The sequence below is a fragment of the Canis lupus genome, chromosome 4 (genome assembly GCF_011100685.1).
Source record: "Canis lupus familiaris isolate Mischka breed German Shepherd chromosome 4, alternate assembly UU_Cfam_GSD_1.0, whole genome shotgun sequence".
NCBI classification, from domain to species: Eukaryota; Metazoa; Chordata; class Mammalia; order Carnivora; family Canidae; genus Canis; species Canis lupus.
In genome coordinates, this window is record NC_049225.1 from 13,374,393 (window position 1) to 13,393,386 (window position 18,994).

General features: G+C 37.8%; 1 protein-coding gene across 1 annotated transcript in view; it reads right to left on the bottom strand.

The window, feature by feature from the left end:
* The window catches only part of ANK3 (ankyrin 3), a 663,391-nt gene that overhangs the window by 538,323 nt on the left and 106,074 nt on the right, over positions 1-18,994 (bottom strand). The window contains exon 2 of the mRNA XM_038533992.1: positions 7,264-7,302. Within this exon, the coding sequence (XP_038389920.1) occupies positions 7,264-7,302 (39 nt within the window). The remainder of the gene's footprint in view (positions 1-7,263; positions 7,303-18,994) is intronic.

The following is an 18,994-nucleotide window of genomic DNA, read 5'->3' on the forward strand; positions in this document are numbered from 1 at the left end:
TTTTCCTCATACCACACACTTCCTCCCTTTCTAATATAAAAAAAAGAAAAAAATCTTACTAAGAAAGGCTAAATCCAACCCAGAATACCCCAATCATTGCAAAAGGCTGCCTATTGAATCCTGGAAACTTTCTGTTAAAGAGCAACATATTTACACGCCAGAAGGTTTTAGCATATGCTCTATCTATATCGTCTCCAAGTACCTATCAGCATAGTGCTTCGGAATCCTGACAAGGCTGACATCTTAATTGCCGACTCTTTTCTCAAGAGGTTATACATGCCTCAAATTATAGCTGGATATTCAAAACACTGGATTAAAGTTGAAATAAATAAGTGAAGTAAATAACTGTCACCAATATGGCTTTACTAGTTACAAAGCAAATCTAGCTCATGTTAAAATTTTAGTGGCAAGTGAGAGGCAGGTTGGATGTCAGAAAGCCAAGGTCAACAGCAAAGAGCAAGGTAGTACCCTCATGCCAGAGGACAGAGGGAGGAACTGACAGCTGAGAAGGAAAATTGCCTTACATGGTTGCTATTACCTGCAGCAGCTACCCGCTGCCCTCCCTGGGTGTGGACAGCCAGGGCCAACATGTGAAATGGGGAAAACTTTGAACAATTGTTCTGGTCTCCCTTATTCATATTGCATGTATCAGCATTGGGGAAAAGGCACAATTTGGGGGACCAACTGCACCTGGGTTCAAATCAGAACCCTGCTATTTACCAACTACTTTGAGCCTCACTTCCCCATCTATAAATTGGAGGTAATCAAAACCAGCCTCACAGAGTCTTTGGAGAATCAAATGAGTTAAAATCATAGAGTGCATAACAGCCATGCAATAAATGTTAGTTCCTTTCCTTCTACTGCACTGTTTGAAGTAATTATCAGCAGAGTGGTTATAGGCTCAAAAGACAAACCACAGTCCGCTCCATCAGGAAGTCTTTTTCTCTTTCTTGAACCTAAGAAAGAATACATATGTATCCTATTTTCTTTCTGGCCTGAGACAGAATCACTTTCAATTCCAATAACCTCCTGAGTTGGAAGCTACAGACTGAGCAGTGGGGATACCCATTAAACTCCATCGTGAAGAAAGAAACCCATCATTGTAGCTTAGAGTAAACAGTATTTATCACACTGAAGCTCCTCCCCAGGTCTTCCCCCTGGGAGGAATTAGCAGACTAACTCCTATGGAGAGGCTCAGCAGGGATCTGGAATTATGGAGACTTTTTAGAGCTCTAACACATCATTTTATATATATTACACAAATTGTGTGTGCACACACATGTACACTTGTCTACACATTCATGTCACATGTAGTAACATCCATATACATTTATTTAGTGATAACACACAGATTAGATAGATAAACATACACCATTAAAGGCCAAACAAGACTAACATTCTCAAATTCTGTCCATCTATTTCGATCCAATTTCTACAATATCACAAATGGATATGAGAGGGTGTGACATGTGGGCCAAGGAAGTATCCATCAGAATAAACTTTGACCATTTTGCAATGGGATTTTAAAGCATCATTTCCCAGCTCCATTACCAATTTCTTGCCTACTGTTTCATTACTATACTATTAGAATGTTTAAATCCTCATAATTTTCTGGGTTTTAGCTTCATTCTCCCAAAACCTACTACGGGAAAGATGGGCTTAGAGCATCACCAGCTGAGAAAAAGAAAGGAAAGGGCATCTGCATCCTGCTAGTGGTGACATTAACATTTATTTATAGCAGGAACTTTTGGGGAATGGAGCATTTTCATTTCATTTTCATAAAAACTCTATGAGGCATATACTTGTTATTACTGACCTTTAGAAATGAGAAAGTTGAGGAATACAGTGGTCAAGCAACTTTTTCACAATTCCTAACTAGCAAGCAGTCTGCCAGATGCCAACCACTAGGTATCTTGCCCTCCAGAAAGAGATGGCTTGTGAGCAGGAACTATAATGTTAACCAAGTTAAGGTCACATCTTTCATCATAAAGATGAGAACTGCAGAGCAAGAATTTACCTTAGAATTCCAGGGTACTAATTTGAGTTTTAGAGATTAAAGACATGTTCACATATGAAACCTTTTAGATGTAATCATGGATTTAGATGTGATATGGATAAATCCATTAAAAAAAAATCACACAGGGGAACTCTATGAGAGTTAAAAAAAAAAAAAAAAACACAGTGAAATAATATGACAGTGTCCCACAGCTTAGCATCTCCTCCACTACTTCAAAGGAGATTAATATATACCGATCCCTTATCATATTCTGATCCACAGTTGTATCCAATTTAAATATGAAGCACATCTATACTAGGACTGACCTCCTTAGCTGAAAATTCAAAGCCCCCAACATGACTCTTGCCTATCTTTTCAGCCATATTTACCACCTTTTGATTTTTGGTTTTCAGATCAAAAATATAACCTGAAACTGTGTCCAAATATGTTTTCTAAAAATTAGCATATTTGAAAATAATTAACAGTCTTACCATAGAAAATAAGTATGCGCTAAATTTTTACTTAAACTATACAAAATAAACATAATATAAAGAGCAGTAAAAGTCAAATATTTGCCCCCAAAATGGAGCTAAAGGACTAATAATATTAACACATAAGAAGCTTGTATAAATTGTTGAGAAAAATATGGATACTTTCATAAAATAATGCCCAAAGATGTGTAGAGACAATTTCCAAAAGAAGATGTTAAATAATAAACAAACAGACCACAATCATATGCCTGGGAGGAAATACCATGATATCAGACTTAATTTCTGAAATTCTAAACAGCTTTGTAGTTATTCTAGAAAACAGAAGATCAATTGAAAAATTATATTTTCTCATGGACAGTAGCATTTTGTGAGAGCGTGGCATTGATAATATTTGGTTATGAATCATTTGGTCTGCTAAGCCAGGATTCTAAGCTCGTGGGTTCAAACTTGGTGTTAATGTATGTGACAACTATACATTAGTGAACAAATAGCTTGTCATTGTAAGATGATTTCTAATATATGGAAACTGTATACTTTTATAAATATTCTGAGTAAGTGATATTTTTCAATCTTCCCCATCACCCCTCCCCACCCCCCTGAAGTCTCTGGCTCTCGTACATACTCTTAGTTGCATTCCTACCACGTTTTTTAAAGGGCCTGCAATAACATTATTCTCCAGAACAGAAATCAAAGCGAACATGTCTTCCTTGAATATCAAGAAAAAGTGCTAAGGACTGATATTCCCAAATGAAAAATGGGAGTCTTTTCTTCCCACTGACCACACACCTTTAGGAAGGGGCTCATTTGAAGGAGCAGCGAGGAAAGCCTGTCTGATCTGGGGCTCAGTGAAATGACAGAGGATGAGCAGCGCACTGACATCTGAACCTGATGTAAGCCAGTCTCTCCACGTAAAGACCTTCGGGGCAGCATCGTGCCTGCACTGTGGTAGCTCTGATTTGTTCTGATCGTAGAATGAAAATAAACTTCGGCAAGCAACAGCCAACATCCAAGTATTTTTAGTCAGCCTCTTCGTAACCCATACCCTTAAATTGGGCAGGAGTCAATTCTGACAGTTCTTAGAATTGTGTCATCGGGATTCAGACTCTGCCTGACACGATGCAGCGTTGTTCCTGATTACTCATATTCCAGGGTTCAAAAACAAAAGAATTCTATCAGAGAGGCTCACGCTCTCCTTCATCTCTTCTATTAAGTAAATCGAATGTCCTGGCAGCACACCTATCCGTAGATGTCAAGTCACATTTACAAACATCTAAATCAAAGGCTTGCCTAGACAGGACTTTGGTGTACAAGATTTAAAAAGTGACCTTGGTTTCTTTCAATGCTGCCATTCGATTCACATTCTATAAGAACACAAATTCAAATGGTAGGTAAAAACAAAGAAACAGAGATATCAGACATAATAAATGGGTTTCCTTTTATTTTTATAGATGATCTTTTTAAACTCCGAACTCATCCAAGCTACCCCTTTAATTTATGTGCTATAAAGTCCTATCTCCTCAATCTCTAATATCTTGAATATTTTATTTGGGTGAAAGGATTCAATCTCAAAAATTCAAAAGGATTCTGTGTTGCCCCTGAGGCCTCAGCCATTTTCTTGGGGGCAAATTGGTTTGAACCATTAAGTGACTGGAAGTGGAGGAGCTGGAGTGGGTACCAAGCAATGAGGGACCTCTTTAGAGTTCAGATTTCTGACTTCTGGTATGTTCTTTAAAACTGTGACAAGAAAGAAAGGAGGCAAACTGAGCTGATGGGCCAGTGAGTGTTCCAAAGCACCAAGGCGGTTGAGTTTACACCCAAACTGGATAGAGGCCAGAAGAGGCACTCCCAAGATCCCAAAACTATAAAGCAGAAGAAAATTTTCATTTTGAGTTTAAAAAAAAAAAAAAGCACCAACTCCTCTTTTCACCCCCCATTTTATTCCCTCACCTAATTGAACTCCTAGTGGTGCTGAGGCCTTTGAGAAATCATTTCAATCTGGCAAAGCCAATGATTCATGCTTTCTGACATCATGGTACAAAGCCAAAACTTCAGTAAAGACAGTATTTAGACTACATATAAAACATTGATACAGGGTCAGCCCGGGTGGTTCAGCGGTTTGGCGCTGCCTTCAGTCCAGGGCATGATACTGGAGACCTGAGATCGAGTCCCACGTCGGGCTCCCTGCATAGAGCCTGCTTCTCCCCTGCCCATGTCTCTGCCACCCTCCCTCTCTCTCTGTGTGTGTCTCATGAATAAATAAATGAAATCTTCAAAAATAATAAAACATTGATACAGAAGGTAGTATAAGCACGTTCTAGAAGCTGTTTAAATGGCTAGAGGCTGGGTAAAGGAAGTTGGTCTGTGCACAAATAGATAAGTAGAAGAGAACAATAAAGTCCTAAATCCACACATGAATGGTTGTTTCATTTTTATATAAGGTTCAAGAAAAACTAAAATATTTCAATGTTGAAATATGACAACATGTAGTTTTGTTCTTCATCAGAGTACTGATGAAATTCTGTTTCATTCATTCTAAAAATGGCATCAATTATTAACTATCTCAGAGTTAAAATTCTAAAACATGGTCAGATAATGCTTTTGAGCAAATACAGAATCCTAGGAATATAGTAGGAAAGGGAAAAACTTAAAGATACCCATCTTTGTTTTGATTCTGCCATTATTATTTCAGATAGCCTCTTAAGATTTTTATTTACCCAACATACAAAATGAGAGTTTTGGGTGAGACCTCAGAAAGTCCACCTTAGCTTTGAAATTATGAAGGCCTCTGTTCAACTAACTAGATTACTAACTAAATCTATGCTCTTGGTCCAATGATTCAACACATGATTCTATTTTTAATTTAGAAAATGAAGATAGTTATACTTCTGCTCCTCAAAATTATTGGAAAAGAAAACATACCTGAAAAATACAAAAGTTCTTTAAGAGGTAAGACATAATATACACGGGCAAGAAGGAACTAACAGTAGGATTCCAATGAACTTTGTTTTGGTTTATTACCAGTGACACAAATAATACTAACCAGAAGCATTACAACACCCTGCAGAGTTGGTGATATGAGAAAAGCCTACTGAACCAATGTCAAAATCTCAAAAGACTACACTATCATTCTTATGAGCAGTTCATGACAAAAAAAATCAGCATTACTCTATCATTTCACTAAACAAGAAAAAAATATCATTTAAGGGAGATGATCTGAGTATACCTATATTTCAAAGGATAAGGGTAACAATGTGTTAAAGAGGTAAAATAACTAAAAGTTCCATAGATAGGAGAAAGAATTATAAGTCAATTGTTATTGGTTTTAGCCATATGAAGTAGCTGGTGTTAGACAATTTTTGACATACCAAAATGGCAATTCTGCATAATTCACTCTAATAAAATCTTTACATATGAGTGCAAAAGTCACCTTAGAGAAAACAATAAGCCATAATAACATGAATGATATCATTGGATTTTTTTGGAATTCTTATTTCATCACTAAGTTAAAAAGCTTATCTCATAACAAACCTATGAGAGAGGTGCCATTTCTAATCTTTTTTTTTTTTTTTAAGATTTTATTTATTTAGTGGAGAAAGAAAAAGCACAAGCAGGGGGAGCAGCAGGCAGAGGGAGAGAGAGAAACAGGCTTCATGCAGAGTAGAGAGCCAATGCAGGGTTTGATCCCAGGACCCTGGGATTATGAGCTGAGCTAAAAGTAGACACTTAACCTACTGAACCAACCAGGTGCCCAGGTGCTATTACTAATCCATTTTCACATGAGGAAATTGAAGCATAGGGTGACACAGCATGTATCCAAGAGCATGGAGCCAGGGCACCTGAGTGGCTTAGTGGTTGAGCGTCTGCCTTTGGCTCAGGTCATGATCCCAGGGTCCTGGGATCGAGTTCCATGTTGGGCTCCCTGCAAGGAGTCTGCTTCTCCCTCTGCCTATGTCTCTGCCTCTCTCTGTGTGTGTCTCTTGTAAATGAATAGATAAAAGCTTTAAAAAAAAAAGAGAGAGAGAGCATGGAGCCAACTAGGGTTGACATTCAAATGCAGCCTGTCTTAACCCTTTCTTTAGTCTGGCTGTTGCAAAGAACAAATACTTTCCAGACTCAGAGCTGAAAGACAGTGGCTGTTAAGCATACGCAAAATGAGGCCTGGGAACTCCAGGGAGATGGGAAGGTGATAGGGAGAGAGTTATGGCATTTATGCATTGCTGTATAAAGGAAAGAGAAAAGGCAGCCTTAGAGGCCCACTAAAAAGAACACCCCTCAAGATCAGATGGAGGCATTAGGTTATCACAGCTAGAAGATTTTCACTATTACAATCAACAAAATGGCTCTCCTAATTCCAGATTGAGAAGCATTTGATCATAATTAAAATTCCATTTGGGCTTTTCAGAGAATGGACTAAAGAACCAAGCCAAGCATTTGGTTTTCATGGCATTATAAATGGAGAAAATGATGCCGCATCAGTCTTTAGGGGCAGGGTCACTCTTGGATGCCATAAACTCAAACCTCCAACTGCAAAGCTAAGGAGCAGATGTGGAACACAGCTAATACCCCCAAGGTACCATTCTACCATGAGCACGTGTCCAGGCTACCAGGTGACCCCACGAGGCAAAAACCAACAAAGCTTTCAAAATGTTCTCTAATTTAAATTTTAAAAGGTTAAAAAAATAGCATCTTTAAAGTTCATGTTTATAATTATAACAAAGAAGGGAAACCAAAATATATACATATATATATATTGAGTTTCGTGTTCATCTTCTTTACCTTTCTGGAGCTTCCTGAATAGCAGGATCCATAGTCACTCTAGAAACAAAGAAACAAATTTTAGCAGACTTGAAAGAATTTCATATTTACCATGACAACAGTTTATAAATGACGATTATTAATGGACTTAAAAACACAAGAAATGCCTTAAAAGGAACACAAAGTAAAACAAAGGAAATGTGATGGGGCATAGAGAAAAAAAGAGCATGTGGGAAATGTTCATATAACCAACGCCATAAAGAAAAGCACACCAAGTCAAAGGCATCAAAAATCTGAATGGAGTTTTTAAAAACAAAGTTGTGTCAAATATATAAAAAAGTGTGAACCTGAACCTGAAAGGAATATGCCCATGAGATACAATTTCAATGGGGTAACAAAAATGCTGCAAAACCAGTCTTTTCTGTGTGAAAACGTTGGCACAGTAAAACACTTTCTCATACCATTTACCTTCACAGCAATTATGAGAAACCAATTTTGTCTCTGAAACTTCATTATCCCAAAAATTGTTTACCAAGGACCAGAATAACAAGATAAGTAAAAGCCAAAAGCCAGATTATGCGAGATGACCTGGTTCCTATGAGACTATTTCCACCTCAAAGGAGAAAACTATGGAGTCTGAGTGCAGGCGCTCCAAGACGAAGGACAGGCTGACTTTCTGCTTTTACAAAATGCTAACTTTATTCTGTCAGGAAAAAATGCATTTAGCTCATTTCCTGTTAGGATATAGTAACATGTGCAAGATGCAAATTATTCCAACCAGTATCAAAGATTAAATATAGAGAATGTGAAGAAAGGAACATTGCACTTTATACAGTTAGCTGCAGTGATGCTTGCATTACTTAACTCTTCCAAAAACTACACAAAATGGATGTCACAAGAGTTATTTAGTCTTAACCAATTTTTTAAAATCCCAATCAAATCATAAAGGATTAAATCTGAATTCTGATGTTCCTATCTGAGTTTCCCATAAAGGAAAAGAGGAAATTCACATTTCTAAAACCTAACTTTACTCCCATCCATATTTTCTTATTTAATCTGTACAATAACTTCCAAAAGAGTAACTTAAGTAACTTTTTATTGTCATAAAAGCAATATGCGTTTATTGTAGAAAATTTGCAAAACACAGGAAATAAAAATCAACCATGATCACACCACTTAGAACAGAATTTATATCAATCTGTAGTTCCCTTTCACAGACACACACATACAGAGCCTTTTAAACAAGATTAAGATTATACCACAAATAGAGTATATCTTGCCTTTTTCCCTTAAAAATGAATCATTTTTACATATAACAGTCTTCAAAAATTCAATTTTAATGGTTACATCTTAATCTTCATATTCACATGACACTTTTTGTTCAAGCATTTCCTAATATTTCTTATTTAAGTTGTGCTCTTTTTTCTATTTATCTAGTACATCTAACATTGCAATAATATCCTTGTACAAAAATCGTGACATTGTATCTGCTAATTTCCTTAAGTGAAATTCATCAAAATGGAATTTCTGAAGAAAAGGCATTAACTTCTTCCGTGGCACTTGTCTACAATTTGCCCACCAAAAGAGCAAAACTCTATACTGGCGCACTTCACTTTATTGCACCTTGCAGATACTGCAGGTTTTTTACAAATTCAAGATTTGTGGCAACCTGCCTTGAGCAAGTATTGGCACCATTTTCCAAAAGCGTTTGGCCATTGTGTGACACAATGTCACATTTTATAATTCTCACAATGTTTCAAACTTTTTCATTATGATTATATTTGTCATACTGATCTATGATCAGTAATTCTGGTGCACTACGAACCCTGCCCAATATAACACAGTAACTTAATCAAGAAATGTTGTGTGTGTTGTGACTGCTCCATGAACCAGCTTCCCCTGCCCTCCTAAGGCCTCCATCTCTCTCCCTCTCCTCAAGCCTCCTTTTCCCCTAAATTACAACAATATTGATATTAGGCCAAATAATAACCTTAAAAAGGTCCCAAAGTGTTCAAATGAAAGGAAGAGTCACACATCTCTCACCGTAAATGAGAAATGACAGAGCTTAGTGAGGGAGGCATGTCAAAAGCTGGAACAGACCAAAAACTAGGCCTCCTGTATCAGTTAGCCACGTTGTGAACACAAAGGAAAAGCTCTTTTTTTTTTATTTTAAAAAATATATCTTTTAAAGACTTTATTTATTCATGAGAGATACACAGGGAGAGAAAGGCAGAGGCACCAGCAGAGAGAAGCAGGCTCCACAACAGGGAGCCCAATGTGGGACTCGATCCCCAGACTCCAGGATCATGCCCAGAGTCAAGGGCAGACGCTCAACCGTTGAGCCACCCAGGGGTCCCAGGAAATGTTCTTGAACAAAATTTAAAGTAGTACTCCAGTAACACATGAATGATAAGAAACTGGAACAGCCCTACACCTGATTTGGAGAAAGTCTGAGTGGTCTGGATAGAATATCAAACCAGTCAAAACATCCCCTTAAGACAAACCCTAATCCTGACTCTCTTTAATTCTAGGAAGGCCAAGAGAGGGGAGGAAGCTGCAGAATAAAAGTCTGAAACTAGCAGAGATTGGTCCATGAGGTTAAAACAAAGAAGTCATCTCTATGGGGACGCCTGGGTGTTTCAGTGGTTGAGTGTCTGCCTTAGCTCAGGGCGTGATCCTGGAGTCCCAGGATTGAGTCCCACATCAGGCTCTCCGCATGAAGCCTGCTTCTCCCTCTGCCTATGTCTCTGCCTCTCTCCCTCTCAGTGTCTCTCATGAATAAATAAATAAAATATTAAAAAAAAAAAGAAGAAGAAGTTGTCTCTACAACATCAAAATACAGGGGGAAGCAGCAGGTGCTGACATGGAAGCCACAGCAAGTTCTCCAGATCTTGATAATTCGTGAGGTGTTTACACTAAACAACAGGTTTTTATTGTAGACAAACAGCCTTCTAGAGGAAGAAGATGCCATCTAGGACCTCCATAGCTACACAGAAGGCAACACTTGGCTTCAAAGCTTCCGAGAACAGGCTGACTCTCTAGACACAGCTGGTGACTTTAAGTTGAAACCAGCGCTCAGGCCATTCTGAAAATCCCAGGGCCCTGAAGAATTATGCTAAATCTTCCCTGCCTGTGCTCTGTTAGTGGAACAGCAAAGCCTAGATGACAGCATATTTGTTTACAACATGATTTACTGAATAGTTTAAGCCCATTGCCGAGATCTACTGCTCAGAAAAAAAGATTCCTTCCAAATATTACTGCTCATTGACAATGTACCTAGTCACCCAAGAGCTCACATGGCGGTGTATAATGAGATTAATGTTGTTTTCAAGCTCACTAACACAACATCCACTCTGTAGTCCATGGATCAAGGAGTGATTCTGATTTTTTTTTTTAAGATTTTATTTATTTGAAAGAGAGAGAGCACATGCAAGCATGAGCGGGGAGAAGGGGGCATGGCGGGGGGAGCGCAAAGGGACAAGCAGACTCCCCACTGAGCAGGGAACCCAATGAGGAGTTTGATCCCAGGACCCTGAGATCATGACCTGAGCCAAAGTTAGATATTTGACCAACTGAACAACCCCAGTAATTCTGATTTTCAAGTCTTATTATTTAAGAAATATATATATATTTAAGGCTATAGCTGCCACAGATAGGGATTCCTCTGATGGTTCTGGGCAAAATCAGTGCAAAACCTTCTGGAAAGCATTCACCACTCCCAATGCCATTCAGAGCATTCATAATCCATGGGAAGAGATCAAAACCTAAGTAAACATCCACAGGAGTTTGGCAGAAGTAGATTCCAACTCTCATGGATGACTCTGAGGGGTTCAAAGCTTCTTCTTCTTCCTACTTCTGAGGAAGTAACTGCAGGTGTGGTGGAAATAGCAAGGGAATTAGAATTAGAAGTGGAGCCTGGAGATGGGACTGTATGGCTGCAACCTTGTGACCAAACTTGAATAGATGAGGAGTTGCCTCTTATGGATGAGCAAAGAAAAGTGGTTTCTTGAGATAGAGCCTACTCCTGGAGATGCTATGAAGATGGATGAAATGACAACACAGGACTTAGAATATCACATGAATCTAGTTGATATAGCAGGGGCAGCATCTGAGAGGACTGACCCCAATTCTGAAAGAAGGTCTACTATGGGTAAAATGCTATCAAACAGCATCACTGCTACAGAGAAATCGTTCATGAAAGGAAGAGTCAATCGATGCAGCAAACTTCACTGTTGTCTTATTTTAAGAAATCACCACACCCACCTCAACCTTCAGCAACCACCATCCCGATCAGCAGCTACAACAATGAGGCAGGACCCTCCAACAGCAAAAATGTTCATGACTCACTGAGAGCTCAGGTGATGGTTAGCATTTTTTAGCAATAAAGTAATTTTCAATTAAACTATGTATATTTTTTAAAGATAATGCTACTGTGCTGCACCTAACAGACTACAGTATAGGGTACACTTAACTTTTATACGCCCTGGGAAAGCAAAAAATTCATAAATTTGTTTTATGGCAATATTCACTTTATTGTGGCGACCTGAAACCAAACCTACAGTATTTCTGAGATGTGCCTTAGGTTGCCCACCAAAAAGACTATTAGCAGTGCATCTCAGTTCCTATTTCTCAAATCTCTCACAAATGTATCTTAACAATTTCATTAAATACTCTTTTACTTCACAGTGAAAATGGTGTCTACTTTTAGTTATTTTTTTCTTGTCAGTACTTCTGAGCAATTTTAAAAATTCATGGTAATTCTCCTATTTATTGCCTTTGACCGTTTTTACTTAGGAAATCTGTGGGTTTTTTATTGATTTGTAAGAGCTCTTTGTACAATAAAGATATTAATCATTTGTGTATCTTAGTTGTATATTTTCGGTTGCCTTCATCTTATTTGCATTCAGGTTTGGTTTTTGATGCACAGAAGCTTAAATTTTATGCAAACTTATCAATCATTTCTTCTGTGGTTTCTTCCATGGTCTGTATACTTAGAAAGTTCTTCCCTAGTCCAACTGCAATTAAACAGCTATTTCTATTTCTTTTACTTGCCCTCCAACTGCTGCTACCAACTTTTACCCTTGGCCCTTTTTATCGACCTGTGTAGAATTTCTTAGGTATGGTGTAAAGTAAGTATTTAATGTTATTTCGGACAATACCCTACCTCAGCTTTGCCTCCAACATCATTGGTAAAATCACTCATTCATCATCTGTGTAAAATTTACTTTGAGAGCAATTGCTTTGAGGTACAATCTTTGCCCTAGTGTAAGCTTTGGCACTCGGGTAAGTTTTGTTTTGTTTTGTTTAATTTCTCTAAACCTTAGTTTCCTTATTCATAAAACAGGCATCATAACACCCATGTTACAGTTTTGTGGTAAGAATCAAACTAGATAATTTACAGGAAGTACTTAGTTCAGTGCCTACCATAGCACATATGCTCAGCAAGTCAGCGGCTGGACACCAGATTCAGGGCTATTTGTCTTCCTCTTACCATCTGTCATCTCTTGTGCTCACAGGATAAATTTGATAGTATACATAATACTTGGTAGGAAAAGTATCTCTAACTACTTTATCAAAATTGCCTTGATTGTTCCCACCTGTTTGTTTTTACATAGGCTCAATTCACTTTTCATTTCAGTTATTCTTAGAATGGTCTTTTCTTTCCAAACTCATCTCTCTCTCACTTGCTTTTTGGCACATGCTATTACATAGGCCAGAACTTCCAAAATGATGTTTAAAAGTAATGGTGAACAGGGGCATCTGGGTGGCTCAGTGGTTGAACATTGCCTTTGGCTCAGGTCTTGGTCCTTGGGTCTTGGGATCAAGTCCCATGCCAGGTTCCCCAGGGGGAGCCTGCTTCTCCTCTGCCTATGTCTCTGCCTCTCTGTGTGTGTCTCTCATGAATAAATAAATAAAATCTTTAAAAAAAAAAATAAAAGTAATGATGAACATAGATATCCTTGCCTTTAACTGCTTAAAATATTAAATATTCTAGAGTCTCAACATTGAGTTTGATGTTGGCTATAGGTTTAAACCAGGTAGTCTTTATAATACTGAAATCTTGATAATACTGTTTTTTGACATTATTTTTATTTCATCCAAATGAGGAAAAGGAATTTTAAAGAGGTAACATGAGCTACCAAAAGTCATATAGCCAGGACATGGGGCCTGAATGCATGCCCGAGTTGTCTGGTTACATTTTCCTTTTCCATTGCAACAATGCTACCACTCTATAATATAGTCAGTCTTCAGCCATTTGTTTTTTGTGGTTTTTTTTTTAAGATCTTATTTATGTGAAAGAGAGAGAGAGCACTAGCTGGGGGGAGGGACATACAGAGAGGGAATAGCAGGCTCCCCACAGGGCAGAGAGCCCAATGTGGGACTCAATCCCAGGACCCTGGGATCATGACCTGAGCTGAAGGCAGACGCTTAACCAACTGAGCCACCAAGGCACACCCCAATCATTTGTTTTGTTCCAAGTTTAGCCATAAAAATTCATTTAGATCTTATAAAACATCTTCTTACAAAAGCAACGTAAGAAAGAATGGCTAATTTCTCAGCTGATCTGAAGAAATGTACATCATCAGTTATTACTGTAGAAATACTTCAATAGGGATCCCTGGGTGGCGCAGTGGTTTGGCGCCTGCCTTTGGCCCCGGGCGCGATCCTGGAGACCCAGGATCGAATCCCACATCGGGCTCCTGGTGCATGGAGCCTGCTTCTCCCTCTGCCTGTGTCTCTGCCTCTCTCTCTCTCTCTGTGACTATCATAAATTAAAAAAAAAAAAAAAAGAAAAAAGAAATACTTCAATATTCATCAGTGTTTGTCTGAGAAAGAGAATTTACTAGGAGATACCAGAGACATGGCTGTGACTCCTCCCCAGTTATGCCCTATGTGGAGAGAACAAAGAACTTCCATTGCTTTCAGTTACTGAGGGTAGAAAAGGGCAGGACTTTGAAGTAAAATAGAAACTCTTGAAGAAAGAAGATTGGGAGTTAGCAGATCAGATGGTGGTGGTGATAGAAAGCAGGGCAAAAGGACAGAGCCGGAGTAGAAGGTTTAAGTAGTACCTACTGACCTCTTCCTCTTCCTTATATCCATGAGGGCTGAATGAGCCTGTCAGAGCAAATGCCAAATAGAAAGGAGATTTGACTCACCTGCTTTTCTTTTCAGCCAGACTCTGAAGTTTTCCCTCCCTCTGACCCATGGCATTTCAGAAAGGCAAGTCTTCCTTCCATTGGCCTGATGCCAAATAAATATATGTCTTTCTGCTCTAGGATAGTTTAACTTTGGCAATTGCTGGAAAATTGACAGGAAATTTTAAAATGAAGATAAGGAGAAAGTTGCAGTTTCAAAAAATCTCAAAGTTGACCTTAGTTTTTCCTAGAAGGCAATGATCCAGACCACACTCTATCTCTGCAGTAGTTCTACCCTCTTCTATGAGAGCTCCTGCATGGGCCAGATTTCTCCTTTTCCTAACAGGAACTCCAGATGCTCTCTGTACTTGGAAACCTCTCTGTACTTGGAAACATACTGATCTTATCATCTTTCCCTATTACCACCCCACAAGAGGTCTGAGAATCTTGCTAAGGCCTCATCTGCCAAACAAAGGCTTAACAAAACCTATCCACACCTTTTGGCACATAGTAATAAGTGTATAAGGATTAACTCTTATTATTTTAGGTAGGCTCCACATTCAGCATGGAGCCCATTGCAGGGCTTGAACTCATGACCTGTATGCTTCACAAGAACCTCTGCTCACCTTTAATCCAGCCCCCAACCCAAGCTTCTCCCCTCTGTTCTCATTCTACCAACCAGGTCAAAATCATACGCTGTGAGGAAAAGTGATAAAATTAGAATAACTTACATTAAATTAAAATAAATTAAATTAAATTAAATTAATAATGGTTTAAATGTAATAGATCTAAATTTGTAGAATAGAGAATAAATAGAAAATATCCCTTCTGCTTTTCTCTTCACATAGCCCAAGGCATGTATCCACAGTTCCATACTGAAATAAAAACATTTAGCTCTTGACATTGTCTTGTCTTGACATTAACAAAAATAGCACGATCATATACATGTCCAGAAATTTTACCCAGTCTATTACTGAGCCTACAAAACAATCCTGTGAGAACATCAGGGTAGTGATTATCATTCTTATTTTGTAAAAGAGGAACCTAATGAGCAAAGAAACAAGTGAATTACCCCAAGTTATATTTTCATAGGTGGCAGCAATAAGACTCAAACCCAGGACTTCTGTTGTCAAATCCAAAATTCCCCTCTTCCTGAAACTGACTCCTACAGTCTCTAGGACCATTGGTTACTAACTTTTATCATTTCTATTAAGGCCACAGAGGCCATCATGATTCATTTCCCAGCAACCGTTCTCCGACAGACTATTCTGAAGTTCATGGTAAACACTTTGAGACTGTCCTACACAACTTTTATTTGTTCCTTGACTCAATAACCAGGAAAATATACATCAAATCATATCTGAGTTTATAAAGGAAGGATTGGAGGTTATTATATTGCTACAAATGCTAAAAAAATCATCATTTACAATAACTATATATAATCTTATAGTTTTTTTTTAAAATAATGACTCCTTTTCCAAGGAGATCTTGAATTTCTGACTTTTCCATGTCTAACATATTTCTTATGTATACAATCAATTAGTCAGTGTCTGCAATAATTAGTCCATCCATCATTTAAACTACATATCCAGGGATACTGGGATGACTCAAATAAATGTCTGAGTTTTGATCTCAGCTCAGGTCTTGATCTCAGGGTGGTAAGTTCAAGCCACATATTGGGCTCCATACTGGTGTGGAGCCTACTTAAAAAAATAAACAAATAAACAAATAAAAATAAACAAACAAATAAAATAAAATGCACACCCATCATTATGGTTGTGTGCAAATCAAGTTTTGCTATGTTAGTACCATTAATACAAAATAATAAGAGCTAATCCTTACATAATTCTTACTATGTGCCAGGTACGGTTCTAAACGCTTTACAAGTATCATCTCATTTTGCCCTCACCTGTGAGATAGGTGCTTTTACTATCTTCATTTTACTAAGGAAATTGAGGAAGAGACAAAGTAAGAAATTAAGTAAGAAAATAACAGAGCTTACATTTGACCCCAGATTGTGTGGCTCCATAATCCACAGAATTTCAGTAACTTATAGTTTCCAAAAGATTTTCACTTGATGCCAAGAATTCAATTTGAATTCAAAACTCATGTATGTGGACTGCTAGAATTAAGTTCAACATCTTGAAAACAAGCCTGTTCAGAGACCACTGTGTTGTTGTATTTAGTTCCTCCTGGCAGTAGCCCTTTTGTATTTAGCAACAATGCTAATCACCCAGATCACTTATTGTCTTAAAGTGGTGATTTTTAAAAATGAGTACAAGGAAAGAAAATGGATACTTTCTCCAATAAATATAAATAAAACAGTCATTGACCTTTTAGAGCTAGAGGGTATCTAATACATACACCCAAACACAAAACATTTAATCCACTAAACATGAGGTAGGAGGATTTATTATCACTCTCATTTTCCTGATGAAGAATCTGACACTCAGATTAAATTACCCAATGTTCTACAGCTTATAATGTAGCAAAGATAACATTCAAACCCAATTCTGTCTTCAGAGCCCAACACTTAGCCATTCTATCAAACTTCCCTCCATCTAGTCTACTGAAATAACACAGCTTGAATTAGAAAAAAAGCAATTTGAGCAAATATTTCTCCACTTCAACTATGCAAGGCAACACAATGCAGTGTGTTCACTTACATTCACAAATGCACCTGCCAATATGTTCAAAAGAAGTGCCTACTGGATTGTAGTACTTTAAAGACCTTTAGGGGTTAGAAGAGTAAGACATTTCTTTTAAATAATACTATTTCCCTTACTCATTAAGATAATTAAAATTCTAGATTGTTTTGTCCTGAATCGGACATTTCCTGCAAGAAGTAAGTATAGGTCTCCAAATACATTATTTCAAATAAACTTGAATAAATAAACTTAAGTACTCATCATTCATCAGACTCTTGCATTAGAGAACAGTGCAACAATTTACCACTGACAAACCAGCATTCCAGACCTTCCTGAGAGTCGTGTGATTCGGGGAAGGTTTGAGAAGCCTAATGTCAACCAACGTGCTAGAAAAATCTTAATTCACTTGTTGAACGTAGACCAACTAATGTGTTTATCCTAAACTACTGGAAAATTCCAAGTGGCACAATTATCCTTAGCAACCTGTAGCAATTTAAAAAATATTTTTTAGTATCATCTATTCCTTCTTTTTCCACAATGATATGCAAGCAATATATGACCCTGTAAGGAGCAAAGATAAGTATTACTGCTATGGACAGTTAATGAATTTGATCCATTCACTCAGCTGATCATATAGTAACAATTCAAAGTGAGATTTTTAAAAATTTTATTTAAGTTCAATTTGCCAACATATAGTGTAACACTCAGTGCTCATCTCTCATCATGTGCCCTCCTTAATGCCATCACCCAGTTACCCCAGCCTCCTACCCACCTCCCCTTCTGCAACCCTTTGTTTCCCAGAGTTAGGAATCTCTCACGGTTTGTATTCCTCTCTAATTTTTCACCACTCATTTCCCCCCCTCCCTTACAGTTTTTTTCACTATTTCTTATATTCCACATATGAGTGAAACAATATGATAATTATCTTTCTCCAATGGATTCCAGTTCCATCCATATCAATGTAAATGGTATTCATTCAAAGTGAGATTTTTAACACAGACAAGAGCTATGTTTGATCACTGGGCTAGAATAACAATGCAAGATCACAGTGAACTGCAGCTAAAGGTGGCAATGTCTATCCTACTGGTAGTAATCCATTAAACAGTGGTAAAAAGTGCAAGTTCTAAAGGAGGCAAGCCTAAAACATAGCCTCTGCTTCCTCATCTATAATGTAACAATAATTAGGTTGCTACCAAAACATTGTAAGAATTGGGGTAATATATAGAGAGAGTACTTAGCACATAGTAAGTGCTCAATTAATTTTAGCTACTGCAGACAGATACCATTTAGGTCTCCTGTTTCACAGACTTGTTAGGGAAATTAGTGAGTTGAAAGTTAGTTTTTTAAATCCCTTCTGAGGGAGAAAATGAGGACAAGGAGTATTCCTGTATTGTTCACCACTATATCTGCAACACCTGACATAGTATCTAATAAGTACATGTTTATGGAGTATACTCTGAATCATTATACATATTCATTATAAGAATGAATCTATTAAAAGAGCTCTCTCAGTATAAGGCATGGCAAGGGGAAAGAGAGGGTTAAAGATGGAAGAGAGAAGTTAAATGAATTCTATATAGTTATTCTTCACCCTGGGAACAAGACCCAATCAGATCCTTTAGGTTAGAGTCCCCAAATCACTGATTTATCCATAGTGCCAAGTGCTGCACACCGACCACAGAACTCAGTGTTAGTGTTTATGTACTCATGTGAATTCAGCTCTTTAAAAACACAATTAAATCCTCAAAAGGAGCTCCCTAACCAGCCATCCAAGATAGACCCCAGGGGGCATATTATCTATAACATTCATTTGGCACCTAAGCAAGTGGAGAAGCCACCATTTTAAGGAGTTTGTTCTTATGACATTAAATGTTTGTTGGATTTTCTCCAAAAGACAGGAATTAAATTCTGCACAACTAAATTCTGCACATATTCTGTACCTTCCAGGTTTCCAGGCATTAACTTGGC